Source organism: Anguilla rostrata, chromosome 6 (assembly GCF_018555375.3).
Source record: "Anguilla rostrata isolate EN2019 chromosome 6, ASM1855537v3, whole genome shotgun sequence".
In the NCBI taxonomy this organism is placed as follows: Eukaryota; Metazoa; Chordata; class Actinopteri; order Anguilliformes; family Anguillidae; genus Anguilla; species Anguilla rostrata.
The window spans coordinates 7964253-7991790 of NC_057938.1; the positions used below are offsets into that span (position 1 = coordinate 7964253).

The window sequence follows — 27538 nt, forward strand, 5'->3', positions numbered from 1 at the left end:
ATGAATAAGTGAACTATCCCTTTCATAGTTCAAGCTCAAAAATGTCTGTAAAAGGCAGGATATTTTTAACACGGGCTGAGCAATTTCTTAGTACATGTCATGGGAAAGCTCTCTTAGTACATTGGGAAGGTCGTACTGTTCGCGGTCTACACACACATACAGCTAATAGTCTCTACAGGGAATTACAAACGGTTTCATGTTGAGTTTTGAGTAATTAATTTGGTTGTTTTGAGCACTGAACGAATGTCACAAAGATTTAACCAAAGTTAACCAAAATTATTCATCACGAAATCAGAAAGCCTTACTCAGATCCAAACTTCAACCTTAGAGCGGAACTACATGTGGGGACCAATTTCACAAGCGGAATTAATAGCAGTGCACCCCAACATGGCCGCGCGCACAAACGTGAGAATATTGCTCCGAAAATTGAAATGGATTTCCGTAATCCCACGACGGAATCGTGTGAAAACAAAATGGGTAATAATAACGACAGTTACGATGTCTATTGGTAGTTTGAGCATAGTGTCACGAATCATAAACGTATCTGTCATTGGATATAAATGTTGCATCTAGCTTACCTAACGTTAACTAATGGGATGATGTGTCAGTAGAGCCAGATCTTTTTAGCCAAAGATTACATGGCGAGAAAATGGAATTGTGATTACTGGGAGGGCAGTTAGACAAAGCGACTCAAAAACTTGGACTATTACTTCACGTTAGCTATTATTTATGCTGTTGAATTGCCAGATAACGTTAGCTTTTTTTCTTCATTTGAACAGGCAGCCTCACAGGCAAAGTTTCCTTCCACCAGCCTGGCTTTGCAGAACTTCGACGTAAACTACGGCACACAGCTCGGCGATCTCTGGCCATCTGTGCGAGTCAGCATGCTCTCCGAGCAGAAATACGGGGCATTGATCAACAACTTTTCTGACGCAACAGAGGTTATGGAAGAATTGCAATCACAGGGAGCCCTAGACTTTGTTTGCAGCGACTTTGCACAAGGGGATGAGAGGCAGGGCACTACAGAAGAGTACTTGCATGGCGATGAACTTTCATCTGTCAACGCCACGTTTTCCGCGTCAGGGACGCAGGAAGAGACCGTGCCTCCACGCCTCAGCCCAAATATCAAGTGCCTTGTGTTTCCAAAGGGTGACATTTCTCGATTCAAGCCTGCCAGGTGAGTGACAACAGAAAAATAATTTGACAAGTATTATTTAAGTATTGGTAAGCAGTATCTTTTCAGTGTTTTTTTTTTTTTTTTGCCAACATGCTGGCAAAATCTTGCTTCTCTTGCTCTCAGACCAGACAGCAACAGAACCTTAGGATACTACCTAATGGATGCAGCCTCCTTGCTGCCTGTCCTGGCCTTGGACGCCCAGGAGGGACATAGTGTGCTTGATCTCTGTGCTGCTCCTGGGGGGAAGACCCTCGCTCTCCTACAGACTCAGGCCATCGGTAAGATTTTGTTTGGGTCCTATTCAAATGTGGATTTTTCCCCATTGAGTCATATTTTGATTGTGACATAAAAAGCTTCTTCTCTGAAATTTGGTAGTCATTCTCAGGCATTAACATTCACTCTGTGAGGATAGCTGCATTTTTCATAGTCGGGGGTCTAATTGAATGTGGTGCTGTGTGTGGATTTCCAGGGTATCTTGCTGTCAATGACTCTTCAGTGTCTCGTATGGCCCGCTTGCACCGGGTCCTGCAGAACTACATTCCCAGAGAGCACTGGTCAGAGGATCAGGTTCGCATCACTTCCTTCGATGGCAGGAAGTGGGGCGAACTGGAGAGGGACACGTTTGACCGAGTAAGTTTTGTAATTGTATCTGTCTGGTCTTTTAGCATTATTATTATTTACTGAAAGATCACCGTCCTTTCTTCATTGACAGTATGTCTGTGGGAAATGTCATCTTCCAGGCAGACAACATGAAACCCGTAAATAATTATTTAATGTTTGTCTGTTTCATACAAAAATGAGGCCAGCTCTTATTTTCTGTTGTTGCTTTGTCATATTTTTTTGACAATGGCTTTTACAGGTTTGGAAACAGTAATTAGAGGGTAGTCTATGGTTACTCACAGATACATAGCACTTCATTCATAGCTACTGTTTGCAGGAGTTTGGTGGTTGTGCCTGTTGTTTCATTTCAGTGATCCTCCCTAGGTGCTTGTGGATGTGCCTTGCACCACTGACAGACATTCTCTGCTGGAGGAGGACAACAACATCTTCAAAAAATCCAGAACCAAGGAAAGACAGATGCTACCCCTGCTACAGACCCAGCTCCTGGTGTAAGTTGTGGCTTCTGATGTCCTTGGTACTGGACAATCCTCCGGGCAGCGGGCTCCCTTTATACTGTACCACACAGGTGTCAGGGTCCAGTCCGGGATGTGTGCAGTGTCTGCTAGTTTTTGGTGTATTTCAGCGACAGTGTTTTATTTAATTTGTCATTGGTTAACGAATCCACACACCCTGTTCTCAAGGCCTGAATTGGCGGCTGGTGGAAATTAAACCACAAAAACCTGCCAACACTGTGGCCTATCGAGGACTTGAGTCTGACACACCTGCTCTGCAGTGTTCCCAGAGATTCTGAGCTTTTCTTTCTTTAAAAAAAAAACTGCAAACGGTGCTGATTATATGCATCTTAATTGTAAATTTTAGTAAGTAAACACTAATGTGTTCCAGTGAATAAGCTTCAAGCTACGGAATTATAATGTATGTGTGAATACTGGTGCTTCTTTGTTTTTTTTAAATGGAATTTTATTATTATTTTTTGACATTCCAGGGCAGGGTTACAGGCAGTCCAGCCAGGAGGGGAGGTGCTGTACTCCACATGCACGCTGTCCCAGCTGCAGAACGAGTGTGTGGTGGAGCGGGCGGTGCAGGTGGCGCAGGAGGAGCTTGGCATCACTGCCCGCGTGCAGGACCTGGGGCCGTTCGCCCAGCTCTTCGGGGACACCTTCCGCTTCGCCTCCAAGCCCCGCCTCGGGGAGCTGGTCCTCCCTCACCTCACCGCCAACTTTGGCCCCATTTACCTCTGCAAGCTGCATCGCAGCCACTAGGGTGACCAGGGATTGGCCCGAATGGGTCATGTGATCCGCAGGACGTCGGAAGGGTGGACGCTTCGTGGCAGGGGTGAGATATTCCGGCCGTGGAGCGCTGCTGTGTATGCAGCAGGTTTTGGTTTCCAGCAGTTACTCTGGCTAAGTGGCTGTATGCACCAGATTAGATCACAGTCAGACATTTCATGTAGGGACACAAGAACAGTCTTCAGCTGTCATTCATTTGTGTACCAAGAAATGTAGCAAATATGTCAGGTGGCGGAAATGCTGAGGCATTTACACCTTCTGCTGGTTTTCGCAAAAACCAGAAACAGATCTGGCCCTCATTGCCCACCTCTGCTTTATGGAACCTGGAGTGTCCCTCCTTCAAGAAGACACAGTGCAGACAGTTGCACCTTTGCAATTTGGATTAGATGGTAAGTGTGGAAGTGGTATCTTCCCTCCAAAGCAGCCTGTGTACAGTATATTACACTCTCCACTGGGTTATTGTATCTATATTTATGTCCTAAGATGATACATGGTATTTAATAATCTCAAATTCAACTGAGTTGTTATTCTAAACAATAAACAGTGTTTCAACACCTGTCTTTATATGATTATTATCAGAGATGTTTGCCTTTCCTCCTACCTGTATTTTAGTAAAAAAAACGAACATTCAATTGATTTGCACAAAACAATATTGCCCCCAAGGAGAAATTAATACAGTAGCATAATCCATTGCAATAGAGGATTAAATTAACCTCAGCTCACATTTATTAAAAGCCACAAAGAGACTCATTCTCTCTGTTAGTTATTCAGTAGTTTTTGGGTTGTTATACAGGGCAAAGCTAGAGCATAATTTGTGTCTTGTCGTCTCAGTTCCTTTTGTCCTGTCAGATTCCCATCTGGGGACTGATTTTTCCCCGCTATAATACTTACTCTAATACAGTGCTCTATACAATTAGTGTCGGTAAAGTGTGTGCCTCATTAAGTGTCGTCGTCTACAGAAATTCAGGACCTAGCTCAGTGTTCACTTCGGGTTTTCAGGAGAACACATATTATGTTGTGATCACTTCCGTTGGCTGAGCGATTCCACTGATTTTCTCTTGCACTTCCTCTCGTAGCCTCTAGGTGACAGCAGTAAACCGTTGTGCAGTGGAGAGAGCCAGGACAGCAGTGAAGCTATTTCATTTGTGAAAGTCAGTTTGTTCCTCGTGGCTTCACGAGAATATTTGTCATCTCATTGAGCAGAAGCACATTTTCAGACTGTTTCACTGCAATTGGGCCAATTATACAAAATATAATAATAATAAAATTACTTTTTACCAGCTCATTGGCATAACCTTATACCTAAAAAAAAAAATTGTTTATGGACCATGACAGGCAGTAATAGAAAAAAATGGTTTGATATACAAATTGCTTGCTGTACCATGACTTGTGTTGTTTTTGCGGTAGTCATGACTTGGCAGATGAACATACGACATATGCATGTATTAAAGCAAACATAAAAATAATCTAAATGAAATGTAATTCAACTCCAAATCTTAAATTGAGCTATTTCTGAAAGCAAAAGGAATTTGATCTACTAAGGGCAGAAAAAAATGTCTGTTTGGAGTTTGGGCGGTGTACCATTTTGTTTTTTGTTTTGTTAGTTAATGACGGTTATAAAGGTACCATTTAAACAAATCCATAAACTTATTTTCTCAGGCTGCCAAGCCAAGGTTCTTTTAGAGTTCTAAGACGCAAGTGTTTTTCATTCCATGTGTGCTGTTTCTTAAATAGCATACAATATCATGTGTTTCAACATCTCACTCTCAGTCACATCAAATTATATCTTTGAAAATGTAGTCAACTGCAGAAATGATGAATAACAGTATATTCGTTTATTTTATTAGTTTTTTATGCCTTGGGTAGCTCTATGTATTTAGATGGTGAAATTTTTTTCTGTATTTAATGAACAACAACTTTTGGCCCATTTTTGCCTCATAAATGATGGAATCTCATTGTACAAGAAAAGGTTTATTTGCTGATTATACATAATTATATTTAAAAATATATATTATGAGCCAGCCCAATCTGAATTCCAGAATATTCTTCTGATACAGCATTCACCTCACTAGGAAGGAACAAATCAGACATTTATAGGAATAGCTATTGAACAGCAATGCAGTGGAGAGCAACCTTTCTGGGGAGAACAATAATATGGGTGCTTGATTTGGTGTCTTTCTGCTCTGCGTTTGTAAAATGCGGGGACACCTTTCTGAGCGTGACTTTACACGGGGTCGTTTTTTTTGTGGGTGCGCCTTCCCTTCCACCCCCCCCCCCCCCCCGGGGACTGGTGCGGTCCCCTTGTCCTTCCCCCCCCCCGCCAATGAGGCCTGAAAAGGTGCATCAACATTAGCGGGGGGAGGCTCTCGGGAGCCATCGACTCCCCGCTGTCATTAAGCCGCGCGGTAACGGCCTTCCGTCGGCGGCGGAATGGGGGGCGGCGCGGGCCGCGGCCAGCTTTCGGCGGCTCCATTAAGGACGCGCGCGACGCCAAAATGGGATGTTTTTCCCTAGTTTTACCCTCTGCCTTTATTCCACAGATGACTGAAGATAATTTTCTGTGCGATTGTGAGTGATTACTGTATTACCGCGGCAATAGAAGGAATATTTAGGAACGCTGGGGGAATTAATGACACATAAAAACTATTTCTGTACTGACTGCTTCCGTCGGCAGGGCCCAGTTTGCTATGCCTGCATCTTGTGATTACCCCGAACGCATTGTAAATATACCTATTCCTGTGGGTTTTACATAAATTTACATTTTCTAACACTCAGGACATAGGAGGCCATTAGGGACCATTTCTTGTCCTTCTCCCCGTTTCCTCAGCTGCTCCTGGCCCCCTCATTATTGAATTAGGAAGCAGCTATGGTGTCTGTGTGAGAAATACGTGTGCTGGTGTGCGTGTAGTATGGCCATTTCTGTTTGGTGGTCTTCCTCCAGAGCAGTGGGATTGCCACTGTGTGTGGGGTGTTGTGTAATGTTAGACACTGTAGTGCACTGGGCAGAAAATCTTAAGGGGCATCCACATTCAGAAATTCTTGAAATTCTAAACTGAGCCAGCGAGCCCAACTCTACTTAGGGAGGTGGGTGTGATTTTTGACCAAGGGTAGAGGTTGAATGATTACGTTTCCAGGTTCTGGTAAACTTTTTCACGCCCGCTGAGCCACTCTACTGGTGAGAGAGCTTAGAGCCTTTCACCACAAGTTGAGAGATTGCAAATTGAAGCCCTGAAATAAATCAGGACACTTCTACCAACAGGGCAAGGGGTAATGATTGTGATGGCTGACACTCAGCAGGAAACATCAGGGCTAATTGTATCCAACAGAGGCAGGAGTGACGGGAGATGGGTGGTTAAGGAGTCATGTTCACTGGACACGATTCAGTTTCTGTCCACACGGGAGGCAATTTGAGTGCATTTTTCCATTGTGTCGTGGTCTAACCCAAGTGAATTAGTTCCATCAGGTAAAGGCTTCAGAGCTAAAGCCACTGCGTCACATGCTAATCTGATAACGCTCACGTTTAAAGGGATTCTGTCTTGCCAGATGCCCTTGCTCTCCTTGCTGTTTGCCAGCGGTTGGTTTTTGGGGAACAGTGGGTGGGGTGGTATGTCCAATTACAGGAGGCTCCTGGGAGCACCCCCCCATGCCCAGGTGTGGAGGGTGTATTGGTGTATTAGATAATCGGTGCCTGGTGAGGATTCCTGAATGGGAACGGGTCGTGCCGCCGGGGCCTGTGTCTGTCTCACTGCGTGAAATTGCAGCCCAGCGGGGGCCCAGCCACACAACCCCGCCGGTGAGACTACACTCTGTGCCCCCCCCCCCCCCTCGGTGAACGACGAACACTACACCCGCAGTCACCTCCCAGCCACCACAACACTATGCATAAAAAATCTTAACATTACCATATACTTATCATATTATTTAAATGCTATAAATGTTATGGACAACGTATAAATGCTCCCCAAGTTGGCATCCTTATTTTTTTTTAAATATATATACAGTACATTACGTTCACCAGTGATGTTTGTGGATGGGGTTCCCACTGGGTGATGGATTGTCCAAAGGGAGAGTGTGAGTTGGTTTGGCATTCCCTACCTCATCACTTAAAAGTAATTTCTCTGGTCATTCCATGTCAGTCTGTCTATAATCTGTCTGCCAGTTCAACCAGTAGTACAGTCCTTCCAGCTACACGGCTCAGTTGATGGATTTTCTCCATGCCTAGGGGTGAGTGGCTGCATGTGTATTTCAAGTGTTCCCCCTCCCAAAATGCCATTACAATTGGGCTTTTAAAATTAAGGGACAAAAGTGTAATAAACAAAGAGCAAAATATAAAAAAAATCCCAAATTCTACCTGCACCTATCTTTTAATGCCAGGCCCAAGACCACCTTACCCACATGCCAGAGAGGATTGCCCCAGCAGCCTCCTGCTCCTTCCCCTCCCCTCCACTGGATGCCATCAGTTGATCATGTGACCATGGGCGCTGACCAATGGGAAGAGCGTGTCCCTCTGGTTTTACTGGCCTGGTGAATCTGGCGGTGTCACCGCGGTGTGTAATTCATCCTGACTGAAGCGGCGCAGCAGTGACAGGCACCGAGGCGCGCACCCCCCCACCCCACCCCACCCCCCCTCGCTCGGCTGTCCACCAGGGTTTGGGTGCACCAAAACCGAGTGTTTTTGCCTTAAGGAGATTATCCTGGGCTGAGATAGTGATGGATTAAATGAGCGAGAATAGAAGAAGATAAACTGGAACTGAGTGGGTGACCGGAGCAAGCGGAGTTCAGACACCTGTTGTTCCCCACCCCCCACCCCCTTTTTGTGTTCGCTCTCTCTTTCTATCTTTTTCACTGGGTCCCAATCGCCCTCTTTTTCCCTGTCCCCCTTCCCTCGCTCCCTGTGTCAGACAGTTACTGGCAGCCCGGTAGACTTTGTGTTGCCTTGAACAAGTTGTGCTTTTGGAGGCTATCGAGTTTCGTATATGTTGTGCCATGAAGGACTGCAGGGCTGGATAAATAAAAATCTGAATTCCAAATGACTGTTTGGAAAAAAAAACTTTATTGGTCGATCTGTGGGTCCAATGTGTGTGCGTGTTTGTGTGTGTGTGAGAGAGAGAGAGAGAGAGAGAGAGAGAGAGAGGGAGGGAGAGAGAGAGAGAGAGAGAGAGAGAGACAGGGGTTGTGCCACTAAGCCGTTGGTGGTTTCTGCGAGCTCTTTGATGTGTATCTGGGCGGTGGACTATTAGAGGGATTTTCCGATTTGACAGCTTGGAGAATACCTGGCGGAATGGCCATGCCAGTGGGCTAAAAGAATGCTGGAAACAGGATTAGGATCATATTCTGGCAGCGGCTGTCACTTTCTCAATGGGCTCGGGTTTCGCGCAGTGGCAGCGGTTATTCTCTGCGTGGCTAAAACCTTTAGTGCGACCATAAAGAGGGCTTTTAAAAAAAAAAAAGCATTGATTGAATGGTACGCTGTGATTTTTGTTCTGGGGAGGCCGTGAATGGGGAGGGCCGGGTGGAATTAAAGAGCCAGTCCTCTTTTTTTTTTTTCCCTCCCCATCTCATCTTAAAGATGGGCGGGGATGACCCAGCTCCCTGTACAAACTTTAAGGCCAAATCCCCTTTGGTAGTCACAAGGGCGTCCTTGTTAGAAGGACGGGCTAGCACAACGGGGAACGGTGTCTGCCATACAGGCTGTGGTGGTGTGGTCTTCTGCAGACCATCTCAATGTACCCCAGCCGCTTTCAAGAGTCAACCCTATTTTATGAGTTTTAAATGGGGTGCTATGACCCAGAGTGCTAGGCTAATATTAGCTGCCTTTACTCTACCTTGTGTTACCTCCAGTCACCCCACAGAGAATAGGGATGTTCATGTTCATTTTGTAATTTTGAAAATGAACTAAAAATAAGTACTTTTTCTTTCTTCATTTTATTACTGATAGTGTTTAAGCAGTGTGCAGCCTTATCTTAACTGCAAAAAAGCATCTAATAAGTAGTTTAGTCTTATAATTGTATTTTTTTTCTCATTAGCTTATTAGCTTGTTTTTAGTTACTTTTCGCATGATAAGTCTTACCCCATTGGCAAATCTTGAAATCAGTAAAAAAAAAGTAACAGAATAAGTAATAGAATTTTAAGTCTAAATATGAGGCTAAAATACTTTGCAGTGTTTGCTTCTTGGCTCAAACAACAGCAGGCCGTGGGTTTTGTGCTTCTCTTTGAATTTCAAACATATTTTTTCCCACCCAAGGTCAGCATCGAGGAAGTGTTGTGTCATCGTCCCTCAAAACTGGGAAAAAATCTATAATCTGCCCACCGTGAAGAGTTCAGATTTGACTGCGTCTTTGCAGGAGAAGTTCAACAAAGTTCACAGAGTTCAAAGCCCACGAGGAAGTTGGTGTAATGGTTTCCACATAAACGACCTTCGCTGAATGGCTGTGTGCCACACCTCGGGAACCCTCTCTTTAAGTGACAATGACAGTCCCTGTTCCTCCTGCCCCCTTACCCAACCGCCACCTCGTAATTCGCTGTTTGTTTTGGTGACCGGGAGGGAAACACTCTTTCATGTGGAAGCTTTGTGTGACACCCCCAGCGTTCTCACAGCCCTCCTTTGTGGACCATGTCCAAAGCCCCCCCCCCCCCTCCGCCCCCTATCCCAAATTTTACCTCAATGCTGAGTGGATTAGGGCTGCGACCTCCTCTTGTTGTGGGCTGTGACCTCTGAGAAATGAAATGGGCGGCCGGGATCCGGTCACGGCCGGCGCTGCTACAGGCCCTCGCTCTGTGGGTCAGTGGCAGGTGTACAATGTGAAGTTTCACTCACAATTAGGTGTGCTTCCCACACAGGCGAGCGCACAAAGCAACTTCATTTCGGCTCTTTTGTTGTCCTTCAGCGGGAAGGTGGTGGCGCGGGGTGGGAATGGGCAGGTGACGCGTTCTCAGGAGCAGCCGAAGGTTTGAGGTCCGTGGGTAGCTGTCCCCGTCGTGCGACCACATATTACCAGGTCTGAGCTGCACCGGTGTGCAGTGGACAGGTAGTCCCCACTGTCCTGCCGCCGATGTCACAAGCTCGGGAGAAGGGATGAAAAGCGCCGGCTCTCGTAAGCGATGGGGCCGGGAGTGGTGGAGCGAACGTACCCCAGTCTCGGGTCAAATTCTGGGGAGGTTATTGATGGTGTGCCACATCTCCCTGACAAGCACTCTGTTACGACCTTTGGCAAAAGGTACTATTGCTTTCTCGAGAGGAGCCTGTGCCAGCACCCCCCCCCCACACACTGAGTCATTACGGATGCACTCTGTGTAGAGGGCCAGGCCCTCCCCTCCACCGTCGCTGCACTGGCTTCTGGTACTCAGATATTCATTGGCGTCTCTCCACTCAGGAGGTCTGCAGCCGTGTGGGATACACAGAAACATGGCAACAGACGAAACCGTTTTGTAGCAAAACAAAACTTGCAAACAGCTGGAGGGGAAAAAAAAGAAGCGTAACCAAGGCTGGCTCCCAGGGCTGGCACCAGCCTTGTGGTGTGTCAGTAAGTGGGACGCACTTAAGGGTGTTTCGGGGGACGGCGGCAGACTTCTGTTTGCATGCTGGAGGGGCGCACCGCGTCACGCAAGGCCGGGCCGGGGCACTCCGCCTCGGCGCGTTGAAATCAGCTCCCCGTGCCCCGGAGGCACCCGGCCGAGTGTGCCGGAGTGTTCTAATGGGGGCGGCGAGGGCGGGGGGAGGGGAGGGGCGGGGCGGGGGTGCGTGGTGCCGTTCGTCGGTGGCGTTCACGAAACGGCCGAGAAGCGATAGCGTAGCGTCTCTTTCCGGCGTCGGGGCCTCCAGCTCCGCTCGTAGGGCGGCTGGGACTGCGCTGGCCCGAGCTGGACTCCCTGCCGCAGAGCTGGGCCCGGCCACGGAGCTTTACAGCGAAAAAGGAGGAACGCGGAAGAGACAGATTCAATTAGCGGTTTAAAAAAACGCCGCCGCCGAGCTGTCGGAAGACGAGCGGGCCAGCGCCGGCGAGCGCCGTCAGGGCGGCGGCAGCAAACCGGTGGAATGCGCGGCGGCGGCGGGGAGCGAGGGAGGGCCCCTCGCTTCATCGGGGCTTATGCCTCCTGACAAACCGCGCTGTTTAAGATATAATAGCGGCATAATCACTGCCTCTGGCTGTCATTCATCAGCATAATAGGCCGCTTATTCATCGCGGGGCGGCTTATGCCCCTACACGATTTTTATTTCACCAGATTACCTCCTCTCCTTCCCGCCCACCGTCGCTCTTTCCCTCTCCTCCATTTCTCCTCGCTCCTTCAGCTCATATTCTCAGGTGCAATAGGTGTGTGTGTGTGTGTGTGGATGTTGCTTGTTTGTAGTACACAGGTGTGTGATGTGGCGTCCTATGGTGGGGCGGGTGGGTTTTCATCCATAGACAAATGGATGAAACGGATGGGTTTTCAGTTTTTAAAAAGTTTAGTATTTAAGCAAAAGTGTATAACAGACATTACAAGTTTCACTCTAGGTTGTGCCACACAACTAGTGATGGGCAGCACTAAATGAAGCATTATTAAGCACTAAAGCGTTTGAGGTAATTGCTTCATTAATGACCGAGGGATGCTAATCAATCAAGAGCTTCGGTGCGGAGAGCATAAAAGCAGAATTTAGTGCTTTGTGACGCATCTCTTCACTGGTCTTGCCTCATGAGGTGTGAGTGTGTGCGCCAGATATTACCATCCTTGTGTGGACACTCAGATTCCAGCTGAGAATTCTGAACTATGAACCGTGAACAAGATTACATGAAACCATGTCTGGTGCCCCAGTGCTTCAGCCCCTTCCTTGGTCATGATGTCATCTGCCGCATCACCTCAAAGGTTTCCCTGCACAGCCGTCCACTTGTGGCACATGGTACTACATTCAGCTGATGCAGTCTGTCTGTCTCAAAATAGGAAGTTAAAAGGCAACTACTGCTAGACACACTCTCCAGTAATTGTTGAGTTATTTTGAGTTATTATATCTGCCCTCAAACTGTAATAACTCTTTTGCATCTGCAACTGTAGGCGATGTCACATGGTATGCCGAGTAAGTCATATGAGGTTGCTTTCCAAAGTCATAAAGGGTGGTGTGGCGGTGCAGTGGATAGCACTGTTGTCACAGCGAGAAGGTCCTGGGTTTGAATCCCAGCCTGGGGCCTTTCTGTGTGGAGTTTGCATGTTCTTCCCGTGTCCGCTTGGGTTTCCTCCGGGTACTCCGGTTTCCTCCCACGGCCCAAAGACATCCAGGTTAGGCTACTTGTGGTGGTTAACAGGGCGTTGCTCTAAAAGAGCATGTGCGCTCAGTCAACCTACCCTGCATAAATAAATAATAAAGACTTATCACTGTTTTCCAATGCTGGAGATACTTCAGGTATTGAAAATTTCCTAGATAGAGTAGTACCATTTGGAAGCTGTGCTCTGATCTTACATTCCGAATCTTCCCAGTTCATGTCCTCACCTAAAGTAACCCAGTAGAGCCCCTCTCTGCCCTCCTCTGGTGCATCCCAGTTCTCCTCCCCTCTTTTCCAGTTGTGGCATGGGCTGTTCTCCAATGCGCCTGCACTTGCCCCAGGCACAGGCAGTAATTGCCTAGATGTTATCTGGCTGACATAATGTTGGCCAGCTCCCCCCTTGCCTGGAACACAGGGAAACAATACAGTTTTTTTTTTACAAATCTAGTTTATCTGGTATAAATCAGAACACAGCACGTCACAGAGGAAAGCAGAGCTGAACTAAATATGGCAGCTGTAGCTTTACCGCAGCTCCCTGGCTAACCGGGCTTGCCTCTGTATCGCAGTGAGTCTGAAACAGGGCTTTCATTTATTTTTTAACGACTCTGACTTCCCTTGTCCCCATATGCTCTTTTCTCCTGATATTTGTGCAGCTAGCTGTTATTGCTTTTTTACTCTGTTATCCAGCAACTGAGCTGTGCAGTCATTCATTCCAGAATGCATGTTAGGCTACATGCAGACTATTGATGAGGAGTCAGTATTGTGCGGTGGGGTTGGGTATACCCTATTTTGCAGGAGTTTGTTGTTCATGAGAAGTTACATAATGTAGGAAGTTACACTCTTGTGCAGAGACGCTACCAACCACTCTCTCCCCCCACCCCTCCCCATCCCAACCCAGCCAGCCAAAAGCACTGAGACGGGCTGCATCAGCAGACTGGTTTCTGAGCTTTGTGTTGTACAAAGCTCCTCTTTCCCCTATTGACTCCAGCGCTAATCCGGACATGCAAAGTCTGCATTTTTACTGTATTTGTAAAAGACCATTTGCTGTGCATTTATCTCTTTAATGTAAACCAATTTAGCCGCAGGGCAGGCAAGCCGTCTGGAGTAAAGAATGTAAAGCAGAATAGTAAGCAGACTGGGTGGGGGGAGTTGGGGGTGGGGGGGGTGGGGGTGGTAGTCGAATATATATCAAAAAGCAAAGTCTATGAGAAGAAGCACCTGATCAGGGAAAGTGGAGCTGTGACCAAACAGTGAATCCAGTCCAAGGGCTTCTTCTTTTAATCTGTGAGGCAGGGACGGTAAGCTGCCAGTCGGAATGGTTGAATTCTGGGAATCATGGCATCTTAAAATAGTTATTAGGCTGCTAATCCCTTAACTGTGGATGCATTGAGAGGAACTAAAAAAGAACAGCTGTTTTGTTATTTCACACCTAACGTCAGCTATTCGTTAATCTCCCATGTTCACTGTTACTTGCCTAGACTCTGTCAATAGCTCATTTTGAGCAACTTTTTTGTAACTGTAACCTCCACTGCGAAGGGTACAGAAAGAGAACGAATTTGTATGCCTCTGTCGCTCCTTGCTGTGCTGTGCATTACATCTTGCAAATCTCAATCCCATCTGGTGTCCGCAGTCATTGGACCATCCTGGTATAGTTGCTTTTTTATTTTTATTTTTTTATTTTCAGTTTCCAGTTTTTTGGGAGAGACGTAGCTGTGATCCTGCCCTCTTATTTGATTGGCCAGACTCAGGTATCAGCTCACCGTGAATGAAAAATACAGTTCTCATGTTAATAATGAGCAAAATCAGCAGTGATGGCCAATGAAGGGACCCACAAAGCACCCCATTGAAATGCCTTTTGATATTTCAGTTAAGTGAGAAGTGTATGACGGGGGGAAATGCCCCTTATCGACAGGACTTTGTGTCTAATTCGTCCTTGTCTACAATGTCTATCAATGTCTGCAATGCATAAATAAGTGAGTAACTCTCTCATACTAAAAAAAACACACGAGGACATTAAATATGTCAAGGGGTCTCATATGTAAAGATCTTCAAACAATGCTTTATTTAAGATTTTTTTTTTTTGTACAACATACCACTTTTAAAACCTACCTTGTTAACTTAAGGAAAACTGCTATGAGTCTGGATCACTTTTCAGCTTGTTTAATTTGCAACATCGTCATTTGACTCGATGACCTCGTAATTAAGTTACAGTTCTTCAGTATGACCACGGCCACAATGGACATCAATAGGAAGACTTACATAGACACCCAGACTGTATAATTTATAGAATTATGCTGTTAAAAGTGCAGGCTGTCGCCAACACAGTACAATCTTTCTAAGGAGAGGATTAGGGCTACAGGATTGCCCAAATTAAACTTCACAATCTATGACAGAAGACGACCTTAAGTATCCCTTATTTGTATGACGGATGACATTTACATATAAAGTATTTTTCTCTTAATCTACATATAAAATAATTTACATCTAGTGGATGAGCTCAGACCTTTAATAGGCAAGAGAGGACAGGTCTTGCTTCCTGCAAGTGCTTTACACAGGGAGTATCTCACAGGGAACGTCCCCAGACAGTGGCAACTTTATATACACATCAGCCTTAAGGTCAATGTAAACTATCAGTTCTCTGGGCTGTGTTACGGTTAGAATCTCTGCTGCAGGACTGACAGGAATATTTCAGTTTCATAATTGTTTGACCACTAGTGGTAAAACTGTTTCTAAGCAAAGACACATCTGATACTGGTGTTGGGGCAGAGCGTAAATATTTCTTGCCTCTGTAACCTATTTGTTGAGGATTCAAGCGCAATTCACATTTTAGGCACAGCTCATAATGGCATAATTTTCTGTTGCCCTAAGCCATAAAGTAATTAACAGCTTGTGCATTTAGTCGCTGAAATCATTTCCTCATTAAGGAGTCATTCTCCTTACAAGTGGTTCAATCCTGGTCATAAAACAGAGAAATTAGTCACATTTAATTTAGCAATCAAAGAACGCATGGCTTAGGTTTATAATAACAATTTGTACTTGAATGGAACATAGGCAATGTGGTCAAAATGTCAGATTGTTTTTGAAAAAACTCCGCTTTGAAGAGACATGTAGCATCAAAGCTTAATTTTTAAGTCTTATTTTCCTTCATTTGTGTCTCCTTCATACTTTATTTTATTTGTTATCACGATATGGAAATTGATATTGCTAATGAAACATCTTCACAGAAGGCAACACCAACTGATACACTGTAACCAGGGAGGTCTGAACAAACATGGAAAGCTATTTACAAAGCAGAAAGGCCCTTGTTGTAGCCCGGTCTTACAGTCCATCCACCCCAGTCAAACGTGGAGTTCTGATGATGACAATCCAGAAAAAAACATCCACATATTTTTTCCATCAATGCCAGTCCGTATGCCACTGCTCTAGCAGTTGTTGAATTCTTTGATCACTTCCTCCTGACTCGAAGAGGAATGTATTCTCACCATATTTTCTGAGGGTGGTCGACATTGTGACAAAAACTGAACGAAAATGGCTCAGGGTTCAGTTCAAGCAGCGCAGGTGAATCTCTCAGTCCCAACAGCAGGAAAGACCACATTTTGGGAAAAGTGTCCGGGTCTTAGCTGTCCGGTTGATGTGGGATGGGGTCGGGGTGGTAAAGGAAGCAGGGGGGGATTTGGTTCCCGGCCAGGCCGTGGAGCTGGGCGTCAGTTGGGCATGGTGTCCAGGCCCAGCGAAGCGGCGTGCTGCTTGGCACGCAGGCGCAGGTTCTCAATGCTGGTGGTTTTGCTGTTGAGGGCAGGGAGGGTGCCGGAGGCCTGCAGGATGGGGTTGTTCCACACCTGCTGCGCGTGGGACAGGGACTGGTAGTAGGGCTGGCAGGGCAGGGAGCCCAGCGGCGTGGGGAGGTTGACGTTCATGCCCAGGTAGGGCATGGAGGAGGGCGCGCCCATGTCGAAGGAGGAGTAGTGCACCAGGTTGTTGGTGGCGGCCATGTGCTGGCGGAACTGCTCCTGCAGGCGGAAGAGGCTGAGGGGGGACGAGGAGTACGAGTGGCTCTGTGACATCCCACCGCTGACTCCGCTCGAGGACGAGGCCACCGGGGAGCCCAGCGGAGAATCTGGGGAGAAACGAGGAATTATCCATTTCATTTGTACAAGCACAATAGCCCTACTGCTACCAGAAGTGATTTAATTAATTACATCTACTGTTCATTTCAAATACGTCAAATAATTTCATCAAGATGCAGCTAGCGCAATTAAAGATCTGAATTTATACTGTGATAAGCTGGATGGTTGAGTTTCCTACTGTTTTCTAGTTTTAAATGAGCCAAATTTATCTATTTTATTAACATTTTTTGCACGACAAAACTTTTACTCGTATACACGGAATACCTTTAATCCGTCTACATTTTAAAAAGACAGTGTTAGCTTTAGCTACGGGGAGGCGTTTCTTACCTGGCTTGGGGCTCAGCTGTTTGCAGGGCGGAGACTTGCCGCCAGGCAACAGACCCTTGTCGCCCTTTGGCTCCTCCCTCAGCTGCTTGAGCTCCTCCTCCGCGGTGTCCTCCGCGGCCGATTCGCTGTCCGACTGCTCGGCCGAGGTGACGTTCACCTCCACGCTCAGTTCGGCCGGCAGGGGCAGCTGAGGCCTCTCTGCCTCCGAGGAGGAAGAAGCTGTGGAGGATGAGGAGGAGGAGGAGGAGGAAGAGGAGGAGGAAGGAGGGGTCTGCGCCTCGGTGACGCCAGCGGCGGGCGCCTCGGCCTTGCCCTCCCCCGCCGCCGGGCCCTCGGCCGCGTCCTTCTGCTTCTGCAGCTGCTCCTTCTGCAGGCTGCGCTGCTTCTTGCGGAACTTGGCGCGCCGGTTCTTGAACCACACCTGGGGACGCGACACGGGCTTTAAAAACCGACGCTCGAAACGAACGAACAGACAAATACACGCCACGAAAGGGAACGCGCTTGTGACGCTGCTCAACCGCGTAATGGGAATTTCAGGCAAAATCATCGCATTTTAATGCTAGCGATAACAATATCTATAATCAGATACAAATTGGTGGTTTGCTCTGTTTGCTCTTTTTTTTCGGTCTCTTCCCTTGCTTCCCTGTAAAGTGTTTTTGTGACAGTTCTCTGTAAAAAGCGCTATACAAATAAAATTTAATTGAATTGAATAATCAGATTAATAATGACACTTTATGCTGAGCGGTTTGTGATACGAGGTATAATTTCTAAAAAATACTTTGGAGTCCTTTAGCCGAACAGGCTGGTCTTTTTGTGTCTTTGTGATAGTTCTATACAAATAAATAAATAAAGTACTAAACAAATAAAATTGAATTGAATTGAATAATCAGATTAATAATGACACTTTATGCTGAGCAGTTCGTGCTATGAGGTAGAATTTCTAAAAAAATGCTTTGGAGTCCTTGAGTCAAACTGTGCAGTAGCCTGGACTGGCCGGCAGACACGTTCACTCTGCCGTCAGTCACGGCAGACGCGTTCACTCGCGTACCTGGACGCGGGCCTCGGGCAGGTTGGTGCACATGGCCAGCCGCTCGCGCATCACCACGTCCGGGTAGTGGGTCTTCTGGAAGGTCTTCTCCAGGGCCTCCAGCTGCTGCGCGGTGAAGGCCGTGCGGCTGCGCCGCTGCTTGCGGTGCTGGGAGCCGTAGCGAGCCTCCAGGATGATGTCTTGAAACGTGCAGCCGTTGGAAGAGAAAAGACGCGGCCAGTTTAATTAATGGACGGGTCGGAAATGTCCGGTCCTCCTCCTCCTCCTCCTAATTTATCCTTCGCTGACATTTTGGCACCTTGTATGATCAGTGATAATAACAGTGTACACAGGCTGCATGGACAACCAAAACGAAAGGTTTGATAATTATCAGACCATAAAATTACAAACAGCTACGAGCAGAACCAGCTACAGTGATGGCTTTTACTGTATATAGTTGTGTGTGAGACATCATCATGCTTTGTGTAATAGTACATTTTTGAGGATGAAGAGTGTTTTTTCCAAGTGGTTCTCACGCTCATTTGAAAAATCTAAAAAACATTTCCAGGCCTACTTGAAAACCATCACGGCATCTTTGTTTATCTCAGTGTGTGTGTGTGTGGGTGTGTACGTGCGCGTGCGTGCGCGTGTGTGCGTGTTTGTGTGTGTGTGCATGTGTGTATGTCCGTGTGTTTGTGTGTGTATGCGTGTGCGTGTGTGTGTGTCCCTTACCAGCCAATCTCTCAGCGAGAGTGAGGGCGTGTACAGAAGGCCTGTAATCAGGTGCGTGCTGGGCCTGTTGCGCTGCCTGCTGGTGGAGGTTGTACATGGCGCTGAGGGAGTTCATCGCGTGCAGCGAGTAGCCATTCACTCCATAGTGCTGCATGTCGACTGTTACCTGGAAAAAGTAAAAAAAAAAAAACAGGGCTGTGATTTTCTTGAATGAAAAATGAAGTGTGTCAGTGTGGCACATTTGCCTTACCCTATAAAGTAGGCTATAAATTGTTTTTGGAAGGAAGGAAGTTATGAAACCAGAAAACTAGCCTCTATCTTACTTGATGTCCTAACTTGATGTCCTAACAATTCCTCAACAAAAAATTAGACCCACAGCTTTTCACAGTAGTCTAGTCCTGCATCTCCTCATTTACAAATTCGTCACACGATGACAATCTTTGTGACACGATGATTTAATCACCTAGACCACAGCTAGCATGTTTGTTGATATTGGCATTATAATGTCATTTATCAAAGGGGTGACATCGCTAAAATTCGATTGTATTTACTTTTTTTAAACCGTATTTATATAGCCTATACTTTAGCTTGAAAGAACGACAATCCCCACAGAGGCCGCTCTAATTTATCGGACATCTTTCATTCAAAATACCAGACAATATAATTTTCAACAAGAGGCAAATTAGCCCATATCATATTACATCGCAGGCAATAACTAGTAATAGAAAGGTCGTAAAACGCAGGATTTTAGTCAGGATGTCAAGTGTGAATGACCTTTTATTTTTACATTATGAGGCCATCATTATTATTTCTATGCGAAGTATCTTCGTGGAGTCCGCTGTCAGACGAGGCAGGCAACGGTAGGCTAATCTACCACATTTATATAACCCCTTTCGCTTGCAACGAATATTCAAGGCACAGGCTATCCGCAATAACCAGTTCCCGACGAGTTCGCCTTCATGTACTGCTCTTAAGGGTTATGCTGTTGACCTGTAAAAATATTCTCCGCCTTCTGCCCTAAATTGAATGAGCAGCTCTAATAGTCACCAAGCTATAGGGTTGCTGAAACCCCCCTGTTGTTGTCCTTACAGTTGAATCAGCTAATAACACTTCGTTTAGGCGCAACTAGATTCATGAGACAACCCTGTCTGAGAGCAAAATAGAGCTTAAATCTTCTTTCAGACAAAGCCATTATCTGTTAACATCCAATTATTGATCCGTTTAAGCTATTAATTATAATACAGGACTCTAATTGGGATAATTTTCTCTATTTAATTTAATGTGGCATGACTAATGCTTTATGAATTAATTTAATCACTCCATTCCCAGGCGATTGCAGTTAGGCTATAGGCCACATCGAAAATATAGCAGAGAATCATAGCATTAATTAAATAGATAATATTTTTAAATTGCACCACAATTTCACAAATTGCACTACAATTTGAGTTTGGTAGGCTACTGGTCAAGTCTGTTCAATGAAACCAACGCAGTAAGTTGGGTTTATCTTCACTAGCCTATGGTCTGAAAGTGTGCTGGACAATAAGTTAAGTCGCTCTTCTTACTGCTTTGAATAGAAAAAATTGTGACATGACGATTATTATGACAACAGATCGTACAAGTAAAAAGAACATTTTCCTATGATATGAAAATAGAACAAAAGATAGGCTAGTATAAAATATATAAGTTGATATTTCACGCTTGGCTACACTAACGTAGCGCACACACGTACACGCGCTGTGTGCGCGCGCCCCACGTTAGTGGAAACCGAAAAGATTCTATATTTAAATATTTTCAAGCGAAACAGAAGGAAAATGGTTTTGTTTTCTGCAAATCAGAAGCATTATTCCAGTATGGAAAAGTATAAAAAGGGCTCAATCGCAAATACAACAGACAAAACAAAGCTCACGAAATGCAATAGGTAAACCGGTATGACAAAATAAACATTTGCGTAAAAATATTCCAAATGTTTTTGCTTTACTTTTTCTTTTCTTTTTTTCTCGATGTAAGCTACCAATTTAGCAAAGCTAATAAAATTGCAAACATCGTGTGAACAAAATGTAGGCCTAACAGTGCGATATGGGGTCCGTAGGTTATTACAGGCCTATATGGTCCTTTGAAAGTAACCTATGCATACTTCACATACTTCAACTTTTGGAAAATGAACTTATCTTCCCGAGCACGTGTGGTGTCTAGGAATTTTGTTTTTAAATGAAGCACCAATTAATGTTTATCTTCATGTACAAATAATTAGGCTAGATGGGAAAGCAAGATTTTTAATTTTACAAAGACCTTTATATTTTTTACAGTGTTGAATAGTTGTAGAAAATGTAGGCATTCAATCAGTTCGCTTTTACATTATGCACCGTTTCACTATTTAAAAGACCGTCTTGGTATTTTTACAGCAGGGAAATATTTCTTCAGTTCTTGCTTTGAATGGATATTTTAAAATTATTATCATTTTTGCATCAAAAGGAATAAAGCATACCAGATCATTGTTTATGTTTAATAGGTTTATATTTTTTAGGTACATTATAAGTGTCCCAGCTGAGGGAATTATATATAAGTTTTTGACCTATATGCCCATAATTATGTTCAAGCGGTGTTAATATCAATATTTCCCTCCCTTCACATAGTAGGTGTGTATAATTGTTCTGTGTTCATTTACAGTGTTGTTTGGATGCAAGTGTACAAAACAATACACATATATGGGTATACATGGGTATACATTTATTCGCAAAATACGCTGCTTTTCACCTGTGTCCTGCGGGCGGACGCCTTGTGTTTATACTGCCACAATATATTAGCCATGTATGCAACTGAGTTAAACAAAATATATGTGTCGGTAAAGGCAGGGAATCACAAGTCACGTGATCAAGGAAGGCAATAAGTGGTAATTCATTTTAAACAAATATACGCAGGGAAACAAGTACACTAAGAAAAACAGACTACGCTGCAAATCAGTAGACCGTGTGAACACAGGAAGCTGAATAAGTTGTTTCCAATTAAATGTTTCCAAATAACTTTGTATTTTTACATTCTTTTCAAAGTGTTTTCTTTCTATTATTATTACCATTATTGTTGTGGTTGTTGTTGTTGTTGTTGTTATTATTATTATTATTATTAGTATTATCTATGCCACAGCAAACCAGGCCTACTATATGTACTACTTATACGGTCAAATAATGAACACTTTGTCATGGTACTCTTTCCTTTAAAAATAAATAAAGTGAAAATTCAGGACATTAATGTCAGGACATACGTTTAAGTAGCTTAAACGGGAGAACCTCTATTTGACATAATATAGATCTATTTGATATGCTAATATAAACTGAAAACCTTCGTTCATTTGCTGCTTTTCCGAATATTTTCGGTAAAATTGGATGCATAATCTCACTGATCGTCACAGCGAGATGTGAGTCATGTCACACCGCTTAATGACAAATAAATTGGGCAAACATTTTTAATGTAGTTAATAATGTCCATTAGAATGTACAATGTACCCATTTTAAATAACGCAAAAAACAATGGAATAAAATTTCAGGAAATAGCCGTAAAAACATGTAGGTATAGGCACCGTTCTTAACCTCTCTCCTGATACATAAACAGACGTGAATATTTCACAGTAGGTTACTCTGAGGCATTAAAAATCTCTCAGTACGGCAGTGCACATATAAAATATATATTATTGCTATATAATAAAGAGATCTGTGTAAATGACACCCGCAGTGGCCATTTCTAACCTATTAAGTCACAGCAATGTCTGATAAATGTGATCGTGGTGCAAGAGGGAATAGCTTAATTCGCCGGGACAGAAGGTGCTTTGCTAAACGTTTACTTTGCTCCCTAAGTACTTGAGTTGAATGGGGCCGCTTCTCCCTCTCTTTCTCGCGGTCCCCTATCCCATCGCCCTAGGGCTGTGTATGGCTGAGATGTATGGGACCTCCGCAGTAAAATATGCATGTTGATCCCCATTTGGGTCTCCATCTAATGGAGGTGCAAATAGGTTTCGACTGCGGAGTTCGTCATTTATCATCAGCGCTGACATGGACGTACAGTTTGCCCATTACACTGTGCTTTTCTGTGTGTGTGCGTGTGTGTGCGCGCGCGTGCATTTGTTTCACACAATGCAGATTTAACAACAGCCTACCAAAAAAACGCGATAACTAATTTTTAAACGGTACATTGTTTTATGACAGATAGCGATGGAGTGTTGATTAAATCGGAAAAAAGAGGGAAACAATTTATGTGACATTAGTAAAGAGAACAAATTGGTACATTAGATGAATAACGTGTCTTTCTGGTATTGTTGTCCATTTATCCAGCCACCCTTGTTCAAGGCAGTGTCTGTGTGCCCCGGTGGCTGTAGGCTACAGAGTGCTGAATGATTATCAAAACGTCATTATGTAAATTGCCATGAATTTACAGTGCAACCCTTTTATCCAGCTAAATTAGAAAAATGTTAGCCTACTGTTAGGGGCCCCATTGCCTCAAGGCGACTCGCAAAGGGTATGGTAAGCGGCAATCTGCTCCCTGCAGCATCACTCGTATTTGTATTCTTAACTGTCAAGTTGCCAGACAAGTGTTTGATTAGTGTTTTCCTAGGGGAGAGGGCAAATGTCATCTTCATCTCGATCAAAACAAACGCCTGTCATCCTCATTGATACAGTTACCGAAGTTAATTTATGAGCAATAAATAATCCCTAATAATATATTTTTTTAAAGGAAAAAATGCTTGGTTATTGTCCTTTGCCGTCGGGCCATTACCTTGAGGTGAACAACTACCTCGTGCTCAAATACCGACCGGAGCCAAACTGACAGCAACTTACGTAATCACCAAGGCCGTAATGAAGCCATGTCATAGTAACGAGAAAGTATTTATATAATTTATTTATATATTTATATAATATAATTCATATATAACACAACAACCTTAGGCACACTGTTAGAATACACATTAGCAGTACCGCAATGTTGCGCATGCACGTGATTGACGGCAGAAATTTCAATAACTTAATGTGTGTTCAATGATTTCAAATATTTTGTCGCGAGGCATCTTGCAAAACATTTTGAAAATATGACCTTGGTCGGTATTATGGGATTATGTGTTTGGACAGTGTGAGAAACATCTGACATTTTTCCAGCTAGTGGTTTGCGGAGATAACCTATGTCCCAACTCTCTCCATGCTAACTTTTAAAATTATTTGACGTTGGCACATAAATACGTATGAAATCGTTTTATACAACATTTTCTCCGTCCACTTGAACACGGTCCTATTTTCGAGTGGGCAGAACGGAAGAACCGTTCAGAAGAATATTTTTTTCAACGTTACATTGCATTTAGCTCAGTCCACACTAAATATTATAAATACAGTATTACCCACCACAGGCAGTGGCTGATACTGGAACTTCGTGATACCACGATCAGTTAAAACTTATATCTAATGGGCGTGCAAAATTTGGCTGTGAGAACATAAAAGTGTTCGTATTATACAGATCTCTGAGTTAAGCTTGCCACAAAAGTAGTTACATTAAGGTTAAGGTTACTACGATAGGCTACGCTAAATGTTCCCTTAAAAAAAAACGATTTCAAAGTTCTTACCTCTCGGAGGCTTCTTTCCCCAAGCCCTAAAGGTTGTAAAGCGTATTGTGTATCCTGAATTCGTGCGTCCAATGTTTCACAAAGTCAGTGAGTTCTCTGTCTTGATTTTCCTCAGTATTTTCACTTAATTTGCTTCAGAACGCCAACAAAGTCCAACCCTCTTGCGCCCGCTGCAGTATGTTCTCTTCGCTTCTCTATGCGCTTTCCAGTGGTTAATGGTATTGCACAGTTTCGAAGAAGCTGCCATCTACCGGGCCATGGATTGAGGAAGCATTTTAAAGAGCCCCTCGTGGAGTCATGTAAGCTTTCCAGTGGTCCTTTTCTGTGTCAATCAAACGCGTGGGACATTTTTTTTTCTCACATCTCGAGCTTCTCCTCCGTGCCTCCACCTTACTTCTTCAAACCAACTGTTTGTAAATACTGTCAAGGGATTTCACAAAAGAAACTAAACGTATTTATGATCTGACATGGTCAAATGAATAAATCAACTTGACGCTTATGTAAGAAGAAGATTAACACAGTTAAACCGAAAAAGTGTTTCATAACTAAATAAATAAATAAATAAATAACCAAAAAAAAAAAAATTTTAGGGTTAACAGAAATAAAATATAATTCGTTTTTAAACAAGTAATCCATCATTAGTTTACTGTGTAGCTTATACTTCGGAAAGATCTCTGTCATCACGAACAGTTTAGGTACATTTGTTTCTATTGAAACAAAAATTGAATAGTGATATTGCAAATTATTTGATTCTTAACAGTTATAAAGGTGAGGTTAATAATATAGTCATTTTTATTCATTAATAGTATTTTCTCCTCTTATTTTCAGATATTTTACAGAAAACGTACACAAATTCACTGGCCATAAACCAAAAGTTTGGACCTGTTCAGAATTCATGCACAGCAAAAATTTGATAAACCAATTCTTACAAAGTACATATGGTCCCAGCTGGACTCTTTTGTACTCTGCTAAAGTAAATAAACACTCGAAATTTTGTGTGTACTTCTTGGTTTATGGTTTCCAGTCAAATGGCTACAATTAGCACGAGTGTAATGCAATTTCTGTCACAATCCCACATAAATAACTTATCAGGTTACAAGTGTTTTTGCAATTTATTCTGTGTATAACTTCAATTTGGTATACTTAAGACTTAAGAACCATGCGCAGTGGTATCAGCACTATTTAAAAATATGAAATTCAAGTTTTTAATAGGCTGAATTGTGCATACACTTTTTCTTTTGCGTCTTGATTTCCAACGTCAGATAAAACCAAATTAAGAAATGAAGGGCTATTGGGTTTATTTTTAATTAACGAATTATCCGACTGTTCTTTTATTTTACTTTTTTTCATTCGGGTAACCCCCAGGTAGTAAGGTATAATGCATATATGCATATATTGCTTTTGGGTAGTTACATGGATCCAGGTCTTTGGTCTATGCTAAGTTGAATAACTCACGCGCTCGGTTTATTTGCTTTTCGGCTTTGTCATGCCATTGCAGGAGAACGCGCTGGGGAAAACCTTTAGAGAGATCGTTAATAGATGCCAGGGTACTGCCTTTAGAATCTTTCCCGGCCCCGAAGGATTTAGGATAGGATTGGGGAGACAAGACGCCATTTCAGCTTCCAAAAAAACCTGTCTTAAAATGACTGCTGGTAAGAGGATTAAAACAATAATGCCCTTCTCTTCTTGAAGGGTTTTTAGAAAAGATTTCTTCTCCCGGAGCAAAACCGTTTAGGTTGGAATTAAGGACAGCGAAAAGTAGCCTTTTCACGTAAAGCTTGCATATTTTGTTTAAATTCTTCGAAAAAGAGTCTGGGTGAAAATCCGAAGACGTATAGGCTATTCTGTCTTTGGTCATGTTTTTAAAAACCAAATTTATACGCTACACAAAACATGTAATGGCAAAAGAGTGCATTTCACCCCATGTGTCCTTATGTCCCTTCTACAAACTTCTGCAAACTCTAAATGTGTCTATGTTGACAAAATATGATTTTGCCAAGTTTTTCTTGTTTTTCCAGATCTAATTTCTAATTAATTGATTTTAGCGCATGTATCCTATATTACGTGAGTAGACAGTGGCAAGTTAATAATCTATTGAATGAGACTACATAAGCAATTCTTGCAATTATGTTTTACAGGTGTGTGTGTGTGTGTGTGTGTGAGAGAGAGAGAGAGAGAGAGAGAGAGAGAGAGCATAAGTGTCTGACGTGTGTGTGTGTGTGTTGGGGGGGGGGGCTGATCATAACTGTCTCTCTAACTTTGTGGATTCGAGTTCAGGCATGTAACTGTGAACTGCACCTTCGCTCTTCTCGTTCTTCATATTCATAGATTTAAACCTGAAAACGGTTAGCCTTTTATTAAAACGATTATTCATTAAACAAGAAGTTCAAAATAACTGTTAGGTCAAATCTACCTAAGTTAAATACAATTCCGAAATAATAATAATAATAATTATTATTATTATTATTATTATTATTATTATTATTAATCATATGGAATTCAGTTCCTGGACAAAGGGTGAATTAATATAGGTATATAAAGTAAATATATTTTTATGAAAATCAAGTGGGGGGGGGGGGGGGGGGGTGGACAAAATCTAAAGAAACTCTTCAACTAAATTCAGCCTTAATCAGTATAAATAAAGCATCCAGACAGTAAACATTTAGGCTAAAATTGTGATGTTTATTTACACAATAAAAGTTACAGGTATGTTAATGTATAAAGAATAATTGCTCATTGTTAAAATACTATCAGTAATTTCTTGAATTAATAACTACTAGGCCACACGTATATAAATGAAGTCTAACTTTATTTGTGTCGCCTATATTACCTCGCAATACAAACAATTGTGATATACTTTTTTATTATTATTATTTTTTTACTTTCAGCACATAAAGTTTGGGAAACAACATGTTATATAATTTATTTGACTCTCCCATGGGCATTAATTTAATCTTTGTCATAGCAAACGAACGCTTCATATTATTATTTTATTTGGGAAGTTCGTTATGCATCCCGACTAGTCCTGCGTCCTTCTCCGCCTTTTGTCACCCTGATATATCACCCGGTAACTGGGTCTGGGAGAGAAAGAGGATTAACTTGTGAACCGATGGAAATAAGAACTTAAACGGGAGGTAAATCTGGCCAATGTCTCTTTGTGGGAACCGTTTCTAAAGCAATTAAAGCGAGAAGGAATTCTTCTCAGCCCCTCTTCCTTAAAGCTGCTTTCTGCGGGACTTAATGCGGACTAATGTCCAGCGCATCTGAAGGATTTAAACGCAAGTGTCAGGAGAGGTTCCTATTAAGATTGATTTTAGCGCTGCCACCAGTACGCCCCCCTTCGATGTATTTTGCTTTCTCATATTAATTTTCAGTGACATAGGCATATATCATACATCGCATTATA

The 27538-nt window shown here is 43.4% G+C and overlaps 2 protein-coding genes across 4 annotated transcripts in view; one reads left to right on the forward strand and one right to left on the reverse strand.

Moving 5' to 3' along the window:
* The first annotated feature begins 319 nt into the window (after window positions 1-319).
* nsun4 (NOP2/Sun RNA methyltransferase 4) lies at window positions 320-3640 on the forward strand. The gene is made up of 6 exons (XM_064338101.1): window positions 320-477; window positions 780-1177; window positions 1301-1455; window positions 1647-1807; window positions 2162-2286; window positions 2781-3640. The coding sequence occupies exons 1-6, from the start codon at window positions 340-342 to the stop codon at window positions 3055-3057; spliced, it is 1254 nt and encodes a 417-aa protein (XP_064194171.1). The 5' UTR covers window positions 320-339; the 3' UTR covers window positions 3058-3640.
* Window positions 3641-14359: 10719 nt separating this feature from the next.
* The window catches only part of dmbx1a (diencephalon/mesencephalon homeobox 1a), a 33129-nt gene continuing 19950 nt past the window's right edge, over window positions 14360-27538 (reverse strand). For 2 of the 3 annotated variants that reach the window (XM_064338103.1, XM_064338102.1), the window contains exons 3-6: window positions 18534-18699; window positions 17823-18001; window positions 16775-17195; window positions 14360-16437 (exon numbers count right to left, since the gene is read on the reverse strand). In XM_064338103.1, coding sequence (XP_064194173.1) covers window positions 16025-16437; window positions 16775-17195; window positions 17823-18001; window positions 18534-18699 — 1179 coding nt within the window. In that variant the 3' untranslated portion in view covers window positions 14360-16024. Of the gene's footprint in view, window positions 16438-16774; window positions 17196-17822; window positions 18002-18533; window positions 18700-24132; window positions 24368-27538 lie in introns of those variants that run through there. The other variant, XM_064338104.1, reaches the window with a different exon arrangement.

Excerpts from the sequence above, each read along its gene's own strand:
- nsun4 (XM_064338101.1), top strand. The coding sequence starts at position 340 with ATGTGGGGACCAATTTCACAAGCGGAATTAATAGCAGTGCACCCCAAC. Across the intron at positions 1,456-1,646 it reads CCTACAGACTCAGGCCATCG|GGTATCTTGCTGTCAATGAC; the intron begins GTAAGATTTTGT and ends GTGGATTTCCAG. Across the intron at positions 2,287-2,780 it reads CTACAGACCCAGCTCCTGGT|GGCAGGGTTACAGGCAGTCC; the intron begins GTAAGTTGTGGC and ends TTGACATTCCAG.